General features: G+C 37.7%; 1 protein-coding gene across 1 annotated transcript; it reads right to left on the bottom strand.

The window, feature by feature from the left end:
- Window positions 1-16585, bottom strand: LOC144642442 (major vault protein alpha-like). Its single transcript, XM_078501396.1, has 30 exons — window positions 16445-16585; window positions 14877-15010; window positions 14648-14714; window positions 14100-14154; window positions 13606-13763; window positions 13357-13448; window positions 12991-13060; window positions 11907-12001; window positions 11437-11503; window positions 11127-11268; window positions 10810-10911; window positions 10555-10645; window positions 8726-8786; window positions 8545-8639; window positions 8055-8139; window positions 7841-7897; window positions 7550-7600; window positions 6930-6975; window positions 6597-6676; window positions 6005-6064; window positions 5483-5561; window positions 4789-4931; window positions 3391-3491; window positions 2676-2766; window positions 2228-2317; window positions 1964-2009; window positions 1768-1832; window positions 1368-1448; window positions 1206-1286; window positions 1-771 (listed from the first exon to the last, which is right to left on the bottom strand). Exons 1-30 carry the CDS (start codon window positions 16496-16498, stop codon window positions 658-660), a joined length of 2553 nt encoding a protein of 850 aa, XP_078357522.1. The 5' UTR covers window positions 16499-16585; the 3' UTR covers window positions 1-657.
- Between the last annotated feature and the right edge of the window lie 26 nt (window positions 16586-16611).

The raw sequence follows: 16611 nt of genomic DNA, 5'->3' as shown, positions 1-16611 counted from the left end.
TGAGAGATTAACACATTTTTATTCAATCAACTAACCCTTCTACACGGGGACTTGTTGCAGAGAGTACATAATGAGTAAAAAATGCATCCATGCGTTTTTTCTATAGTTGTTTTTTAAAATCCTTTAATTATTTAGTCAGTTTAAATACTCTATCATCTTGGAAAATTAGAAATGGCCAACTGTCTATGAAACCGCTCTACAATACATTGCAAACATTTGAGCATACGGTACGTCAAGTATGCATATGGACTGTGTCCCTTGAAATGCATAGCCATCAAAAGTTTGTTTTACAGCTGGGAAAAATCAGCCTTGCCAAAAAGGCCGACAAATTCAGGTTAAAAGCTGTGATTTTATTTTGAACCCTGGTGACAGTCACGTTTAGAATTCCACTCTATTCGCGAGTTACTTCCATTATTCAGCTCCACAAATATAATACTACCTAACCAGAAGCCCTGTACCTAACCTACAAACTAAATTCCTATACAAGTTTCTTGCTTGTTGTTTATACGATAACTGGTGTTTTAATTGGAAAAACTATATTTTAAGTGCAAGTACACAGACATTAGAAAATTCGCCTACTATTTAGTTATATTGACGGTGAACAGTTGCATTTAATGCCATTCATTTAGCGGAATATATTATATTAAAGCCCAGTCTCTAGCTCATCATTCCCCGCTGTCCGAAGCCGCTTGAGGACTGATACAAGTTTAGAGGTGTGCAGCCATCAGTGATAAGAACATTCTGTATTCCCAGTCCCTTGAGTAGCCCGGCCTGTCAAGAATAAACAACAGAGTGAAAAACATGCATCTTACTTTTACACGAAAAATAGCTTTCGGAAATCTAAGATTCCGAGAGACTGATTTTTTTTCTAATGACTTACGTTAAACCAAAGCAGTCAAACTCTGACCAATCACAACAAATGTATATAAAACAACTGACCAATCAGTGCTCGAAGCAAAAACATGTAACCCGTGAAAAGCGCGGGAAAATGCACAAGTCAAGTCACGATTGGCCATAGTCCTGATTGGTTTTTGAGAAATCATGTTTGCTGATTGGCTTGAGCGTTTGGCATGAATTTTAATCTAAATATGGAGTCCAGGTTACGCAAAATAAAGCAAACATAAAATAAGTTTTCAGTCAACTGAAAATCGCTTTGCGGAATTAAAGGATTTCTTCCCATAGACAAGCGTCCGAAATGTAAATACCTGTGACTCGGGACCAGAGCGAGCAATCTTTTTTATCGTGTCAGAACCCACGGCTTTTACCATCGCGGCGAACTTGTTAGTCTGAAAAGAAAACGATATGATGAAAAGTTGAGACTGAGTTACATCAAAACCACTTGACTGTAACAACATCTGGCTTCAAACCTCAATTTCTGCTAATTCCTTGGCCTTCTGGAGTTCTAGTTCATTAAGTTTTTTCTGATGTTCAAGTTCACCTTCTTTCTCCTGTTAATAATAAAATAAACATTAGTATTTATTGCACACGTGGACACAAAGTCAGTAGACTAACTCATTTTTTCTTCAGTCAGTTTATTGATTCTCTTTCTCTTTCATAGTGAATGAGCAATGAGTTCATGTGTTCTGTTGTTGTTAAATTACAAATGAAATGACAGATAAATGTTGCTTCACCAGGAAGCCGAATAAACGTGAAAAGATTCACCTTTCTAATAAGCAGTTTAGCTTCTCAAAGGAATTTTCTTCCAGTTTCTCCTTGGAAGAAATTCATCTTTGTTAACATCACTACTATTCACAATTCACAAATTACCTGTTTTTTAGATTCTAACTCGGCAACAAGTTCAACCTCTGCAGCTTCTGCCTGTAGCTTAGCAACTAAAAACGAAAAAGAAACGAAATCATGTCAATGCCAAACAGGTCTATGAATTGTCACCTTCTTTTTATGATTTTTGAACATTTGAAATCAAATTGAACTAGATCTTTGACGACCAGAGAGAAGAGCTAACCTTCTATCGCACTTTCGCCTTCAATTAGCAGCCGTTCAGCTTGAGCCTGTAAAAATAGTTGTCGCATTTTATCAACATGCGCCGAATAAGTATTAAATTATTATTATTATAAATTATTAACATTAATTTAATACCCATGCAACTAAATACAATGATAAACAGCTTCAAATGGAAACAACAACAAAAAAGCCGTCAAGATGAGAAAACCAACATTAAGAGACGTGAAAAAAGTTACAAAAATGTGTGCAGACTATATTGACTTGCCTGTGCCTCGGATTTCGTTTGTCCCGAGGATTCCACTGCGGCAGTGACAGCTCTTAGTTCAAGTAACTTCACTCGAGCATTTTCAGCTTCCTAGCAAGAGGAAAAATAATTTATTTGAGAAAACGTTTATTTCATAGAGCCAACTGCGTCGCAGGAAGCATTACACTCCCCCCCTGTAAATCTCACCCCTCCCCCCCCCCGTTTCCTTGGCCATTTTGTTCTTGGAATTGCTCTAGGCCGCCTCTCCTAAGGAAAAAGTTTACCTAACTCTATTTCTTACATTCTCCTCTACCGTGTTGACACGAAAATAAAACGATTCTTTTCAACCAAAGCATAGTCCAATAAAGTTAGTTTGGCTTTGTCGTCGTCGTATACCTTATGGCAAAACTGTTTACTTGAGTACACGCTATTTCATTTTTTAATTAAAATTGTTTGACGGTGCACTCACCTTCTCGTTAGTAAGTTTCTGCCTTTCTAACATTCCTTTGGCCATTTGCTCTGTTCTTTTGGCTTCGTGTTCCGCCGCTCGCTCAATGGACCTGACGAGAAATATTGGTCAACATGACATTTCTCCTTACAACTAAATACAACTAACATTAAAAGAAATGGATGGCGATCAGTAAGGAGAATTTATATTTGTAACCTAGAAGTGTTCACTCTATATCTCCCCGGCTTCTTTTTATACGCAAGTCTTGTTACACACAAAGCGGTACTGAGAGGTGGTTTCAGGAGCTTATCCATAAATTCGGTAAGGGGTTTTTTTTTTTTTGGGGGGGGGGGGGGTGGGGGGGCGGGGGAGGAATTTAGGCGAGAGCCGCACGAACTCACAACCCACACATTACCAATCGAGAAACGGTTGGTTACAAATTTTTAAAAACAAATCTAAGGAAAAAGGATGGTGTGCCCCCTACAAATCCGACCACTATTTTACGTACGATTGTCCATCATCCATGTATAAGAGATATCCTGCGATTTACGCAGCGTGCCAAAATTCGTCCGAAGTGTTGCAAAGCGCTGCATAACCACATTACCTTAAGCTGTCGTTGACAGCCTGTTAAATAATAAAACAATTATCCTGCTCAATCTTGCGGAATATCGTCTGATTTTAGCCAACTCGGCCCACACTCAAAGGAATTTCCCGTATTGTACTAGAGTCGACTTACTTTGTGGAAATCTCAATCGCCATTTGAACAGATTTACTGAGACTTTCACTCATGTGCAGATCGACAGGTTCAATACTCTGGATATCAACATTGGTAATGACCTAAAACAGAAGAAAAAACATGAACCTTATTCCCAACTGCATACTTCTCTTTAGCGGGTCAGAAGAGCAGTTAGTAAGACTGGAGTTGACTGTACAACGTTTACTGTGATGTTTTAAAGGACTGGCTAAACTAGCAATAGAGGTTTCTTGTCATGTTTCCTGGCTGGCTAAATGAGCGGGAAGTAAGGAAAATGTTTTGCTGGCCAGGAGTCCTAACGAAGAAAACATTCTGCCATGCACGCCTATAATGACCATAATAATGAAGTGACCTCGAAGAAGTCTGGGGCAGAATGTTTGCTCTTGTAATCGTTCTTTGTCTTACCATATTTTTTAACCTCTGTGCATTTTTTATGCCCAGCACTGGAAACCAGTCAACACTGTTTTCATGTGTCTGGGCTAAAATTTTTTACCAGAGGCAAAAACATTTCCTTTTTCCGAGACGCAAAATGTGTTTCCGCTGCAAATGTATCCTGCGCGACTAAACTGGGAAACATTTGCTTCCGCACACTGCTTCCTTGATTAACCAGACCTGAAAACATCTCAAAAGAGCCCGTGAACGAGGAAACAAAGCTGCGGAAACCAACATTTGCTTCTCGGAAACAAAATTTGCTTCGCAACAAATATTGTGTGTGCGCGCAAAGGGAAACATTGAGGGAAACAACGTTTCCGTAACAATGTTTCTCGCTTCTGGGGGTCTTAAGCCTGGCAAAACAAGGAAACATGTTTCCAGAAATACCCGTACCTCGCGCATGTTTCCACAATGTTTTCCAGTTTTGCCACACAGGAAGCATTGTTGCCAGCGTCAATTTTGTTTCCAAGAAGCACAGTTGCTCCTGCTACACGGCAGAAACATGGAATGTTTCCGCGCGGCATGGAATCATGGTAAAACGAGGAAACAATTACGGAAACATGTTTCCTCGTTTTGCCCGGCCTTAATTTTGAAGTTTGAAAATGCCGCTTATTTGCCTAGTTGATTTGCATGTTAGTCCAGCTTACATTTCATGTCTTGATGGCAGAAAGAAAATACACGCAGAAAACTTTAACTATGTATTTAGAAAACATTACCAACCTCGAAAGTACCATAATGTGAAACTCCTCGCATAAGGCTCAACTTCACAAAAAGTCATATTTTCCTAAACAAACTGTCTTGTTGTGTCATCAGGTTTTGTAAATAAGTTGTGTGTTTAATGTTTGTATCTTGATATAGCTACCCTTTGTGCTAGTAAAAAGAAGTCACTCACGAAGGTTTCAGAGAAAGCACAATTTCCAAGAAAATGAAAGGAACTCTTTTCCTTACCAGTTGATTTGCATCAAATCGTAGCCGTTGTTTTACATTTCCATCCTTGTCCACACCAAACACAGCTTTCTTTATGATGGACGTGGAGTAACGATGAAACTCATCAAATGGAACCTGTGCCACTTTGCCACGGATACGGCTGGCTAAATATCAGAACAAGAGCAACTTCAATTAAGCAAACACAAACTGTCCCGCTCCAAATTAAACACCCCACAAAAACGCAAAACGACCAACAGAAGCACAACAAGTACTTTTACTTGACAACTCAAAATAGTGACTTCTAGCCGTAAAATATATTATTTTTTTCCGTTAAGATACACGTGCCCGACCGAGTATTTTCTCGTAACTGCAAGTAACAAATTCCAAACGCAGGGAATATTGCAACAAGATTTGCGCAGAATTAAAATAAATGCGACTCAAACTTGAAAACGTATCCTCAAATTTTGAAGTTTATTCATGTAGTTCATTCCTACTTCCTACTGCATTCCTGATATTTGTTGCGTATTTTTTATGGCATCAATTAATTGCAGTTTGTTTCAGGTCCCTAGTTACACACGCAAAAAAAATACGTACATCACTACGGTTCCGTGAATCAAAATAAGAAGATTGCTTTTTACCGAGATATGGTTTAGTATCAAAGGCTTATGATGTTGAATATTTAGGGGTACACTTGAGAAAGCTATACATGACGTACCAACACTCTTTGAGGAGTTTCCAGTGTAATCTGGTACAGAAAAGATTGCTTGCTCAGATTCTTCATTTCCTCTTTCAATCTGAATATACACAACACACACAAACAAATAAAATCTTTTTCTGTGAAGAATGATCTCTCGGATCTCGAAACAACTATTAAGTTTTGACAGTTCTGGTAGGAATGACCTAGGTATCACGTTAGTCTTTAAGTAAAATGTTTTTGAAACGTTCTTTGGTTAAAAATTTGTTAAGATATAAGCTTTCGGCTGCCAAACTGCAGCCTTTAACGAATGATAAAAATGGCGCGAATGAATAAATATATAGGGTAAAAATTCGCGCCATTTTTATCATTCGTTAAAGGCTGCAGTTTGGCAGCCGAAAGCTTATATTTTAACAAATTTTTAACCAGAGAACGTTTCAAAAACATTTTACTTAATTATGAATCCTGGCATGGGCTCCTGATCCTGGTTACTCTTCCATTTTCAAACGTTAGTCTTTGTACTTTACACCAGGGAAAACTGACCTCAAAGAAGTTGTTCATTGCGATCTTGATTTTCAGTCGGGCGTGGTCCGACGTTTCCACCTGGAGCAAGATTTAGCATTTTAGCATGAGGTGAAAAAAATATGTTCACTGTAAATGGGTATGTATATTGTATTTTGCGGCACTCCATTACGTTCTTACTTCAAGAGAAAATAGCTAAGAGGCGAGATCCACTGAACTTCTTACCACCGCTCCAGTGAGTAAAGCAACGCGAGCATTTTTCGTACTTAACCGCAAATTATCATTGAGCACATAACACCCACACTTCCAACAAAAATTTTTCTCTACTGGTTTTCTGTAGAATATATCACCCGAAGTCGAGTTCAGGAAAGATAGACAGCATCTTTTGAGTTTAAACATTTTCAAAAATAGCGCTGTCCCCCTCCTCTCTAGTAAGCCCATAAGCGCTTGCGCGAATACTGTCGGAGCCAGGCTACTTCTCTTTTTCAAAGTAAGCTATAAGTTATTGTTTGTCCCAGCCTTTGGTTTTCAAGCATCCAGGCATTCAGTAGTTACTGAAACAATGAACTGTGCACAAAAATAAGAGATATAACTGACAAGTAATAGAACATACCTCAATAATATCCGTGATGAAATCTGGTCCAAGCATCAAACATATTGTTTTCAAAGCATGTGGCTTTTTAGGTTTCCCAGCTGTCAAATAAAATAAACAAGATAAAAAGATTCAAGTCAAAGTAGAGATAACTGTACAGGCCTTAAGTTATCCTGTAATCTCTCACGCTGCGTGACACCTTAGATAAGGAGTTGTTAAAATTTCAGCCCATTTCTCAGATGTCGGTAATTTTTGCAGATCTCAGATCTCTTAGAATTTTGACCAATTCTTAGCTATCACTAAATCCCATCCAGACCCTCGGATAACAGTTGCAAAGGTAATAAGTTCGCTTACCACTCAAGCTCAACACGTTGAAGTTTTCATGCGGTCCAAGAACAACCTTAAACATAACAAGTACAACACAAAGGTTTAGCAATCACTGATTCCTGTGCAACCAGCCAGGAGGTGTTTACCTCTGTGGTCCCAAGTGTGAAACACTATTCTTCTTACTTATTCTTCTTTCAATGTTAGTTCGGAGAATTGGTGGTTTATCAAGGCAATAACCTTTAGTTGAAGACTTTTCTTAAGGCAATAACCTTTAGTTAAAGACTTTCTCATCACTGATCTCAAAACAGTGTACAGCAATATAGTGACTAGCAATTTGAACAAAAAAATGTTCATGGGTTGCATGGCACTTATAAGAAAATTAGTTAAAATAAAATAAACATTACATGAAAAGTGCCAAAAATATTTAAGTTCATTCCCGACGTATTGTGCTTTGCACTTTCTCAGTGAAATAATGCTGTCAGCAATAGCGTGCTGTTTTAACTTCAACTCTTTATAATTAAAGTTTCAAAAAGATGCAAAAATGTTTTTACAAGACAGCTAATAAATGTCAATGGATGTTTTTAAGCTTGTACTGTCACCAATAGTCATGTTTCACAAAGCGTGACTTGGCGCAGTTGCTTACTTACAAGGTCTGGTCCAAAGATCACTCTTGCAGTCTTCCTTAAGTAATCATAAACCTGAGAAATGCACAAATATTACATAATTGTTAAACAGACAAAAACAGACTTCCAATACATCTTATTGATGGAGATAATTATTTACGTGATTGATTCACAAGAACGTGTTTTACAATCACTTTTAACCACTGATTTGAAAATTTCTTTACTGAAAACATTTGCTGCTCCTGATTTAATCTAGGTCATATTAAAGGACTCATGAACATTCTATGTTGTCATGGATACCTAAAGGCAAGTTACCTGAACAGCAGTGTTTCCTGGGCAACGATACACAATCACTCGTGTCTTGTCTCGGCCCTATAGAGAGAATGCAAATAACCTCAAAAATACAGCTTTCACAAGGAGAGTTTGACTGAGCCATGTTACGTTGCGAAAATGCCACAAATTTGTTTTAAGTGCTTGATGCCTTGCTGTGTTATGGTATGAATGTGTTGTAAAGGGGCTCATTACACACCTCATCTCTGGTGATTGAAGGATCAATGGATGATTCAAAGTACGCCATTTTTCTTATGTCACCACTGCCGATTCCTCCACCGCTCCTAAAAACAACAAAGGAAGGACTGTGATTATAGTGCTTGCTGCAGTTTACAAGTATATTTGTAGATCTTAAAAGGGCTGTCATGCAATGTTCTGCCATGAAGGAAATTTTTCTCCAGCTTGAGGTCACATTGGATGGCTGCAAAAGTTTTCCTCTCTATTTTCTGTGTACTGTCAGAAAGTCCAACACTCACTCACTTAGTTGATAGGTTGGTGGGTCGGATGGGGGGTAGGTGGCTTGGTCAGTGGTTGGGTGGGTCAGTCAGTGAGTTGGTGGGTTGGTCATTCAGTCAGATATTCAATCAGGCAGGTAGGCAGACAATCAGTCAGTCAGTCAGACATTCAGTCAGGCAGACAGTACGGTAAACGAACGTTAACTGAATAACTTGATAGCCAGTAAGACTAACTTGAGAATATTTTCCACATCATCAGTTAGTTCCTTCTCCCAGAGTTCCTCATAAGCCCTCAGTAGATATGCCTGTGGACCCATAACTGCACGTACCTTGAAAAATCAAAGAAACATTTGTCATTGGTGATCTTAAAAATTTATTGTGGAACTTTGTAAATAGAACAGATAATCATACTTACTGCACCACTTTGTACATCCCTCACATATATTCCATCATTTTCACAAAGAGGAATTGCTTTCCTAAAAAATTTAATATAGACCATTACAAAAATGTCATGTCATGATTGACTGGCAGCACAATAGGAAATAAAGGCAAGACATTTCTAATTAATTTGCGTTGATATTGAAGACTTTGATACAATACAACAGCCTGTATAAACAAGATCTATATCTTAAGTAACTTTTGCTTACAACCATAAAGAGACATTTGATTGTAATCAGGCCTAGGTAGCAAAAGGTTGAGGAAATATGGTGACTAAAATTTATTTCTAAGAAATGGCCAGATAAAAGCACCCTTTACCGAGAAAGTTGTATGTGCTTTTCTCGACTTGAGGAAAGCATTTGACACCATAAATCACAGCATCCTACTACAGAAACTTTCAAAACATTTACATGGAAAGGAGTACGCGTGGTTCAGAAGCTACCTATCGGAGAGATCTCAATATGTCAGCTGCAACGGAATTGAGTCTGAACAGCAACAAATCACCCATGGAGTCCCCCAAGGCTCTGTGTTGGGTCCGACCTTGTTTAATATACATATAAACGACATATCAAGTGCCTGTGAAAACAGCGACGTAATTCTTTATGCCGATGACACTGAATTTCATGCAAGTTCCAATGATGTTGGTGCTGCTGAACAGTGTGTTAACGATGATCTTAATCAAGTAAGCGTTTGGTTGCGCCGCAACGGTCTCATCAGCAACCATAAAAAGTCCGAGGCTATGCTAGTTGGATCAAGGCATTCGGTAGCTAACACCCGTGACTTACAAGTGACACTTGACGGAAAGCTGTTGAAACAAAGTGAACATTGCAAATATTTAGGTGTATATATGGACAGTTGCCTAAACTGGAATAAGCACATTACGTATATTGCATCCAGAATTTATCCTAAGCTCAAAATGTTAAACAGGATCGCGCCCTTTCTTAGCCAACGAGTGCTTCTAAATATTTATAAACAAACTATATTACCCATCCTAGATTATGGGTGTATCGTATGGGGTGTTTGTGGAAAGAGTAATTCACGACGCTTAGAGAGATTACAGAATCAGGCCATGCGTATTATTCTTGCTGCGAATCGCAGAACGTGCTCACAGGATATGCGAAACAGGCTATTTCTGCTATCCTTAGACAGTAGACGGAGGTTTTTGAAGCTTCTTTTGGTGTTTAAGATCGTACACAATGTTAACTGTCCGCACCAGTTAGAGGGATATCTTGTTAAGAGATCAGATATTCACGGTAGAACACTCAAAGACTCAACACTTATAAACGTCACACCATCTAAAACGAAAATGGGTCAGTCTACTTTCAAGTGTGACGCTGCACGAGAATGGAACGGATTACCAAGGGAAATGAGAGAATTAAACACTCTATCTAAGTTTAAGACACACATTTTTAAGCATTTTATGGAACAGGACCGTATAAATCATATATGTACTGTAAATTAGGTTCAATTTTCTTTTTTTGTTTTCTTTTTTTTTTTTTTTTTTTTTTTTTTTGTTTGCTTGCTGCTCTTTGCTCTTTTCTTCTTTTTAAATGCTTGAATTTGATACACAAACTCCAGAATATTTGTATTTTTTTTTTTTATGTATTTTTAATGTAAATTTTTAATATGTATATATATAAATCTTCTACAATTTTAAGAATAGATGTATTACTTAATGCTGATCGCCAGTTTATACCAGTGATCTAATGATCACTGATTGGCCCTTCAGGATAAATAAAGTTTTTATTTTATTATTTTATCCCATCCCAGAAGCATGCTATATGGAAAAAAAGTCACTAGTCAAACCTTCTTGACTTCACAGTAACTTCTATCGGTGGAACATATTCCACTGGGCCAAAGATCATCCAACGATCCCCAGGGGAACGATGACACTTCTCTGCAATTATGAGGAAATTGAAAGCAAAAGATAATAAGTGTTTAAAACTAAAGATACTGTAAATGAATTGAATAAGAATCAAGGAATATGTACTTAATAAATTCTTTAAAACCAATAACATGATTGTCAATAAACAGCACACGTAGAATGCAAGGTTTACGCACTTTTTACAGAACTGTCGTCAAAATGATCAACTGCAGACAATACCAGAGCTTCATCTGCTTCAAGAATATAAGACTTCAGTATTCCACCATCCAAATCCTCTCCTGAAATTAAAAATATATTAGCCATAATTAACTGAGGAAAGGATTATATTAATGACAAAATGCCTTACAGTGTCATAATTATAACCCCCCCCCCCCTTCCCCTCCCTTTCTCTACCAATCTGTACATCACTGTTGCTATAGAGCACTCATAAAATTTACACACTGATCATCATAAGGCTCTGTAATTAATTTCTATTTATAAAGCTAGGACGTACCTGGATGTAGGAAAAAAGAAGTGACTCCTCTTCTAAGTTCTTTCTTGCCCAGCTGATTACGGCCTTTGCTGTCTACAGGATCAGTGACAAGACAGTATTCCTGACGAGACAGTACTGTCTGAGTCACTTCAGCCACGACTTCCTGTTGATTCAATCATATCACAAACAAACAATTTTACATTTCTTGAAATGAACTTGGTGACTAAGTTTGTATAATTTTTGTTTTGCTCACTAACATTAGAATTTAAGTTCACACAAGTTCACACAAGTTCACATGTGTTTAGCACTAACACATGTGTATTCACATCACCTCAGAAACCTCAGGTATATACATCTCTGTATCTTCAGATGTGACAAGCCATTCATCTCCTGCATTTCTAAGAGGACATATCAAATGAACATGAAATATGAGATACATGTACATACTGTCAGTATGAAATACTTAAAAAAGTAAACATAATCACTGAAACAACCATTGTTGGTAATATTGCAACTAACAGGATCTACAAAGTTCTTGGAGTGATTAACCAAATGAATGTAGCTTGTGGAGCTGCAAAATTGATTATCTCAGTTTGTAAAGCTTTCTGTCACCAAATAAACATTGTCTTAACTCAAAAATATAAATAGGAAAAACAAACCCAGAACTAACAAAGCATTCATTCAAATAAACAAAATCATCAACTAAGGGAAAATATTGCCATACAACATCAAATTCTATAAACTAACAAAGATATATATTATTTGATGGTATGACAAACAGTAATAACATTTTGAGCACACCTCTTCTTCCCAAGTGCATCAGTACAAGTCTGTTTGGCTCTCATGTGTAACGCTGTGGTCTCTGTGAGGGTGTGAGCTTTCTCAATACCTAAAACCTGCAAAACAATGAAACATACTTAGACTTTCAAAGTAATAAATTATTGCATGAAATAAACACCAAACCATCTTCAGATCAGTGTCACCATGGCATTTACTACGATTTCCAGTTGAGTACGACGCGAACAAAGTTTGGTGACGAAGTTTCAACATAACAACGGCATTGTTGTCAAGGGCAAACTTCTCTGTTACCATTGGTAACAAATTTGTTTTTGTAACTGCCTTGCTCGACAATCTCGATGCTTAAATAAATAAAAACACTACAAATATCGTCAGCAACACTTTATTACGCTTTCAAATAAAAAATATATACACAGAGACAACGATAAAAGAAACAAATAACGAAATATATTATGCCTTAGCTGTTTTATATCGACGGTAACAGATCTGTGTTGAGAGTTGACGTTATGTTTAACGTGCGTCACTTTACCTTCCTCGTTAGAGTTACTGTTCAACTGAAATTTTATCGTTTTCCAACTCCAGGGATTTTCTAGCAGCTTTAAGAATTCCTTCAGCTTTAAATAATATATCTTTCTCAAGTGCAAAATGAATAATTCGCGAACTGAAATGAAGAACATTTAGCGTTTCGTAAAGCTGACAAAAGCTAACACTATTTCGGATCGAAATTTCAAAATATTAGCCAATCAAAAAATTGCTCAATTAAAACTGACGCCATCTTGGATCGAAATTAGCCAATCAAAAAATTGCCCTGTTTCCCGAGAGGTCCTCCTTGTATAAAAGAACTTTGGCGGTCAGTACCTGTAACGACAAGTTACCAATGGAAACAGAGAAGTTTGCCCTTGACAACAATGCCGTTGTTATGTTGAAACTTCGTCACCAAACTTTGTTCGCGTCGTACTCAACTGGAAATCGTAGTAATGCGTTCAAGTGTTAGCATTGCATGCCATCCTTACTGCTTTGAGAACCAAAGAAATGGAACATGTCTCAGCGCAAATAAGTCAAAGGAGTGATTTGATTGTCAACAAACCTCTTCATAAACTCCTGGCAAATAGGCTCCCAAGTCTCTTACCAACCATTGTTCATATGTCACACGTTTTCTGAAAAGGTAACAGAGCAACAAAACTGCTCTTAAAGTTTTCCACTAATCATTTTCACAGTGAGAATCATGCCACCAAATGATGTATATTAAAAACTGTAATTAACACCAGAGTTGACCATTTTTTAAGAATATTTCTGGGTGTGATCTTCAGACTTTTTACTTTGCTTACATATTTAGTCGTTAAGAGATCTAATGTAATATGGCTTAAAAACAATTAAACTGAAGGAAATATGTAACATATTTGTTGTGTGTGTGCATTCATTGACTTTAACTTGAGCTTCACTTTAAACCTACTTTCCTGTCTTGTCAATCAAGCCCTGCTTTGCCTTTAGCCGTATTGCTTGTCCATATTTAATAATGCGTGGCTTCACTCTCCGAACTATTTCCTGCAGAAATTTAAAAATTAAAAATCAGCATTAACTGCTAGGTAGATAAATATAAATATATGTGTACAATGAAATTGTTAGCACCGCTGGTGGGGTAACTACTGAGCAAAGAACAAGATCAATGACCGTTTTTACTGTTTGCACACAGTTAACTTACAGCGTATGGTGTTGGTCTGTAGGTAAGAGGCCCCTCCAGCTGCCATAGATCTCCAGTTTTGCGTTCCTCTTCGTCATCCATGTGATCTATGATAGCTGATAACTGAAGGCCTTCATTTTGTCCAATAACTGGAAGAGCCTTGATTCCAGATTTATATCCTGCATGCAACACAACAAAAACATTTTATAAGTTTTATTTTCTATTCAGCCATGAGATGTGACTTTTCATACAGGTCGGTAACCTTTTTCTTGCAGTGTAATAATTAAAAGGTTTAAGGTTGGTCAAAATTAATAGTCTCAGATAAGGTACCTTTCATTAAAGGTACTAACCTGCTTCCTGCAGGAAACTATGAAAACTGAAAATAATTAACACCTCTTAACTTTGAAAATTACAAGGCAGTAAATATTTCCCAACTCATAAACATGATTTAAATTTTACCAACTGATCAACACGGAGTAATGAAACAAATTAACATCTGAAGTGCTCTGACATACCTTCTGATTTTCTTGCCCCCTCGATGGTTTCACCAGGATATAGAGGAAATGGTTCCTGGACAGAAAAACATTTGACTGTCATGAATGCTTTTGATGGCAAAGACTACCTTGGGAAGCTTCGAGCCCTGCAGCCCATACTGCCAAAGTTATCCCAGTTTCTGTAGCACAAAGCGGCTGGGATTATTTCTGCCCACCCTGAATGGGATGCTAGACAATCGCAGGGTGCCCCCAGCATTATTTCGGCAGTACCCATTTATACACCTGGGTGGAGAGAGACACTATAAGAGTAAAGTGTATTACCCAAGAACACAACACAATGCCCCCGGCCAGAGCTCAAACCCAGGCCGCTCCATCTGGCCAACACGCCTCCCATGAAGCCAACCTAAGCTTTGTTTATTACCACTCAGGTTTGTGTGATTGAATGTACAGTCATCACAGGTCCATGACAGGTCTGTCTGGCATGTTTCTGTTGTGAGGCTGTAATTTACAGCTTTGTCACTTGAGTCTTGTCAACAGCCTTGAGTTTGATATAACTATATTTAACCCACCTTAAAAAACCTTATTTCCCTGTGGCCGTGATTCAGATCACATTGTTTTCCTGGTTCACAAGGTTGTCTAAATAAAAACAAGTCACAGTTTTAATGAGTTAATAAAATTTAAAGAAATCACAACAGGAATGTAGATTACAAACAGTAGCCAGGGAAATAACATAAAAAGTGTTTTAATAATATTATTTTTTTTTTCAGATGATACTCCATAATAGAAGATTTCACTCACTTGACGGGATTCTCTATGACACAGTAGTTGCCAGGTGGAATGACGACATACGGCAGAGGACCTGCCACTAACTTATGATTGTCTTGAAGAATTAAACTCTTAGGTCCCACCTCTAGTACTGTCACATTGGTGTTCTATGAACAGCAAAAGAATGCATGACATAAATAATATATACAAGTCAGAATGCTCAGCATATAAAGGGGCTACATCATGGACAATGTAAATTGGCAAGTTTTTTCAAGTTTTTTTTGTTTAGAATCCGTCTTAATCTTCGTCAGTCAAAACCATCTCTTGTTATGTTAACATATTTATTACTCCTTTGTTGTTTATCTACGTACAAAATTATGATTTTGAGGTTTCCTTAAATTTGGAAGAAATCGGAAACATGACTTAAAATATTGTGACATGATTGCTCCTTTAATTTCTCAGTGTCATAATATTAAATTCATAATCAAGGATATCAGGAAAATGACAACAGATACATTATTTAAAGAAAATATTTATCTCACCCTCATCCTCGGAGACCCAGTAGCAGTTAGTGAGGCGAAACGAAGGAACACCGGGCAGAAATCGTAGCGACGAAAGTTTTCAAGAACGGCACACTTCGTGCCATTCTTGAAAACTTTCGTCGCTACGATTTCTGCCCGGTGTTCCTTCGTTTCACCCCACTAACTGCCCCTGGGTCTCCGAGGATGTCTCACCCTGTACTACAAGAAATATAAGAGATCAGTCAGGAGAATTTGTAAAAATGATCAGGATAGAATTTCTCCAATTAAAAATGAAAATGCATAAATATTGTAAAGAGAATAGTTTTACATCTGCTAACTGATTAGAACAGCATAAGACATATTGTGGGGGTGAGGTTTAACAGTAAAAATCCCTCTGTGGGACAGGTGTGGATATTTTAGGGGGAGGGGCCAAACAAGGCAAATTATTATTTTTAACCACTTTTAAACCCCAACTTAGTCTAACTTATCCAATAGCCTTGCTACCCTCAGCAAGCTACTTTGCGTTTTTTGCGCTGTATGCTTGGTATTTTCCCCGGATTTCAAACGCAAGTTGACAAAATATAACACTTCTAGCTCTGACGTAAAACCCCATTGACGTCACTATCATGCCCCTTTCACTTTCCTGATCGAGCACTTTTCGACATGAAACAAGAAAGAACGCAAAAAAAAAAAAATGAGATTAATTTTCACGTTAAGCTCTTGCATTTTCATCACACCGAGCTCTCATCGTCCATTTCTTTGTGTGCACGAGCGACACAGATTTTTAAAATAAAAACTTCTTTGACAACACACCGAAACTTCGCAAAATTAAGAACAAACTCACACGATCTATATACAGCCGTGTTAATTGTTTCTATTCTGCAACTGCAGAAACCAGGTCAAACATGAAGATTAACTGAGTCTTAATAACTGGATAAAAATTGGAAGATCACCTGGATCCCCTTCGTAGGTTCAGTGTGTGGATGTCGATCGAACTCGAAGGTCGATTTGCACAGAGCTCACTTCCAAGTTATTGTGCACACGATTCAAAAGCTAAATTTGCTTATGCGAAGCACTTACCAGATCTAAGAGGTGAACATACTGCATTGGCTGGATACGGACGATATTGTTCATTTTGTTCCTGCAAATAGCTCACTCGAACTTCGCTTTCTTGAACACAGAAAAGATCGAAAGCAAAGCAGAACACTTGCAACCCTCCCTTATATATTGATCCCAGGGCATTCTGG

Source organism: Oculina patagonica, chromosome 2, assembly GCF_052425735.1.
Source record: "Oculina patagonica isolate OP01 chromosome 2, crgOcupat, whole genome shotgun sequence".
Classification (NCBI taxonomy): Eukaryota; Metazoa; Cnidaria; class Anthozoa; order Scleractinia; family Oculinidae; genus Oculina; species Oculina patagonica.
The sequence above is the reverse complement of the archived record's forward strand: the minus strand, read 5'-3'. Positions and strand labels throughout refer to the sequence as shown.

What these genes read in the sequence shown, in the direction of transcription:
- LOC144642442 (XM_078501396.1), bottom strand. Translation starts at nt 16,498, where the DNA reads ATGAACAATATCGTCCGTATCCAGCCAATGCAGTATGTTCACCTCTTA. An exon ending in AGAAACTTACTAACGAGAAG is followed by an intron (nt 2,318 to 2,675) that starts GTGAGTGCACCG and finishes TCCTCTTGCTAG; the next exon opens with GAAGCTGAAAATGCTCGAGT. An exon ending in GCTCTGGTCCCGAGTCACAG is followed by an intron (nt 772 to 1,205) that starts GTATTTACATTT and finishes TATTCTTGACAG; the next exon opens with GCCGGGCTACTCAAGGGACT.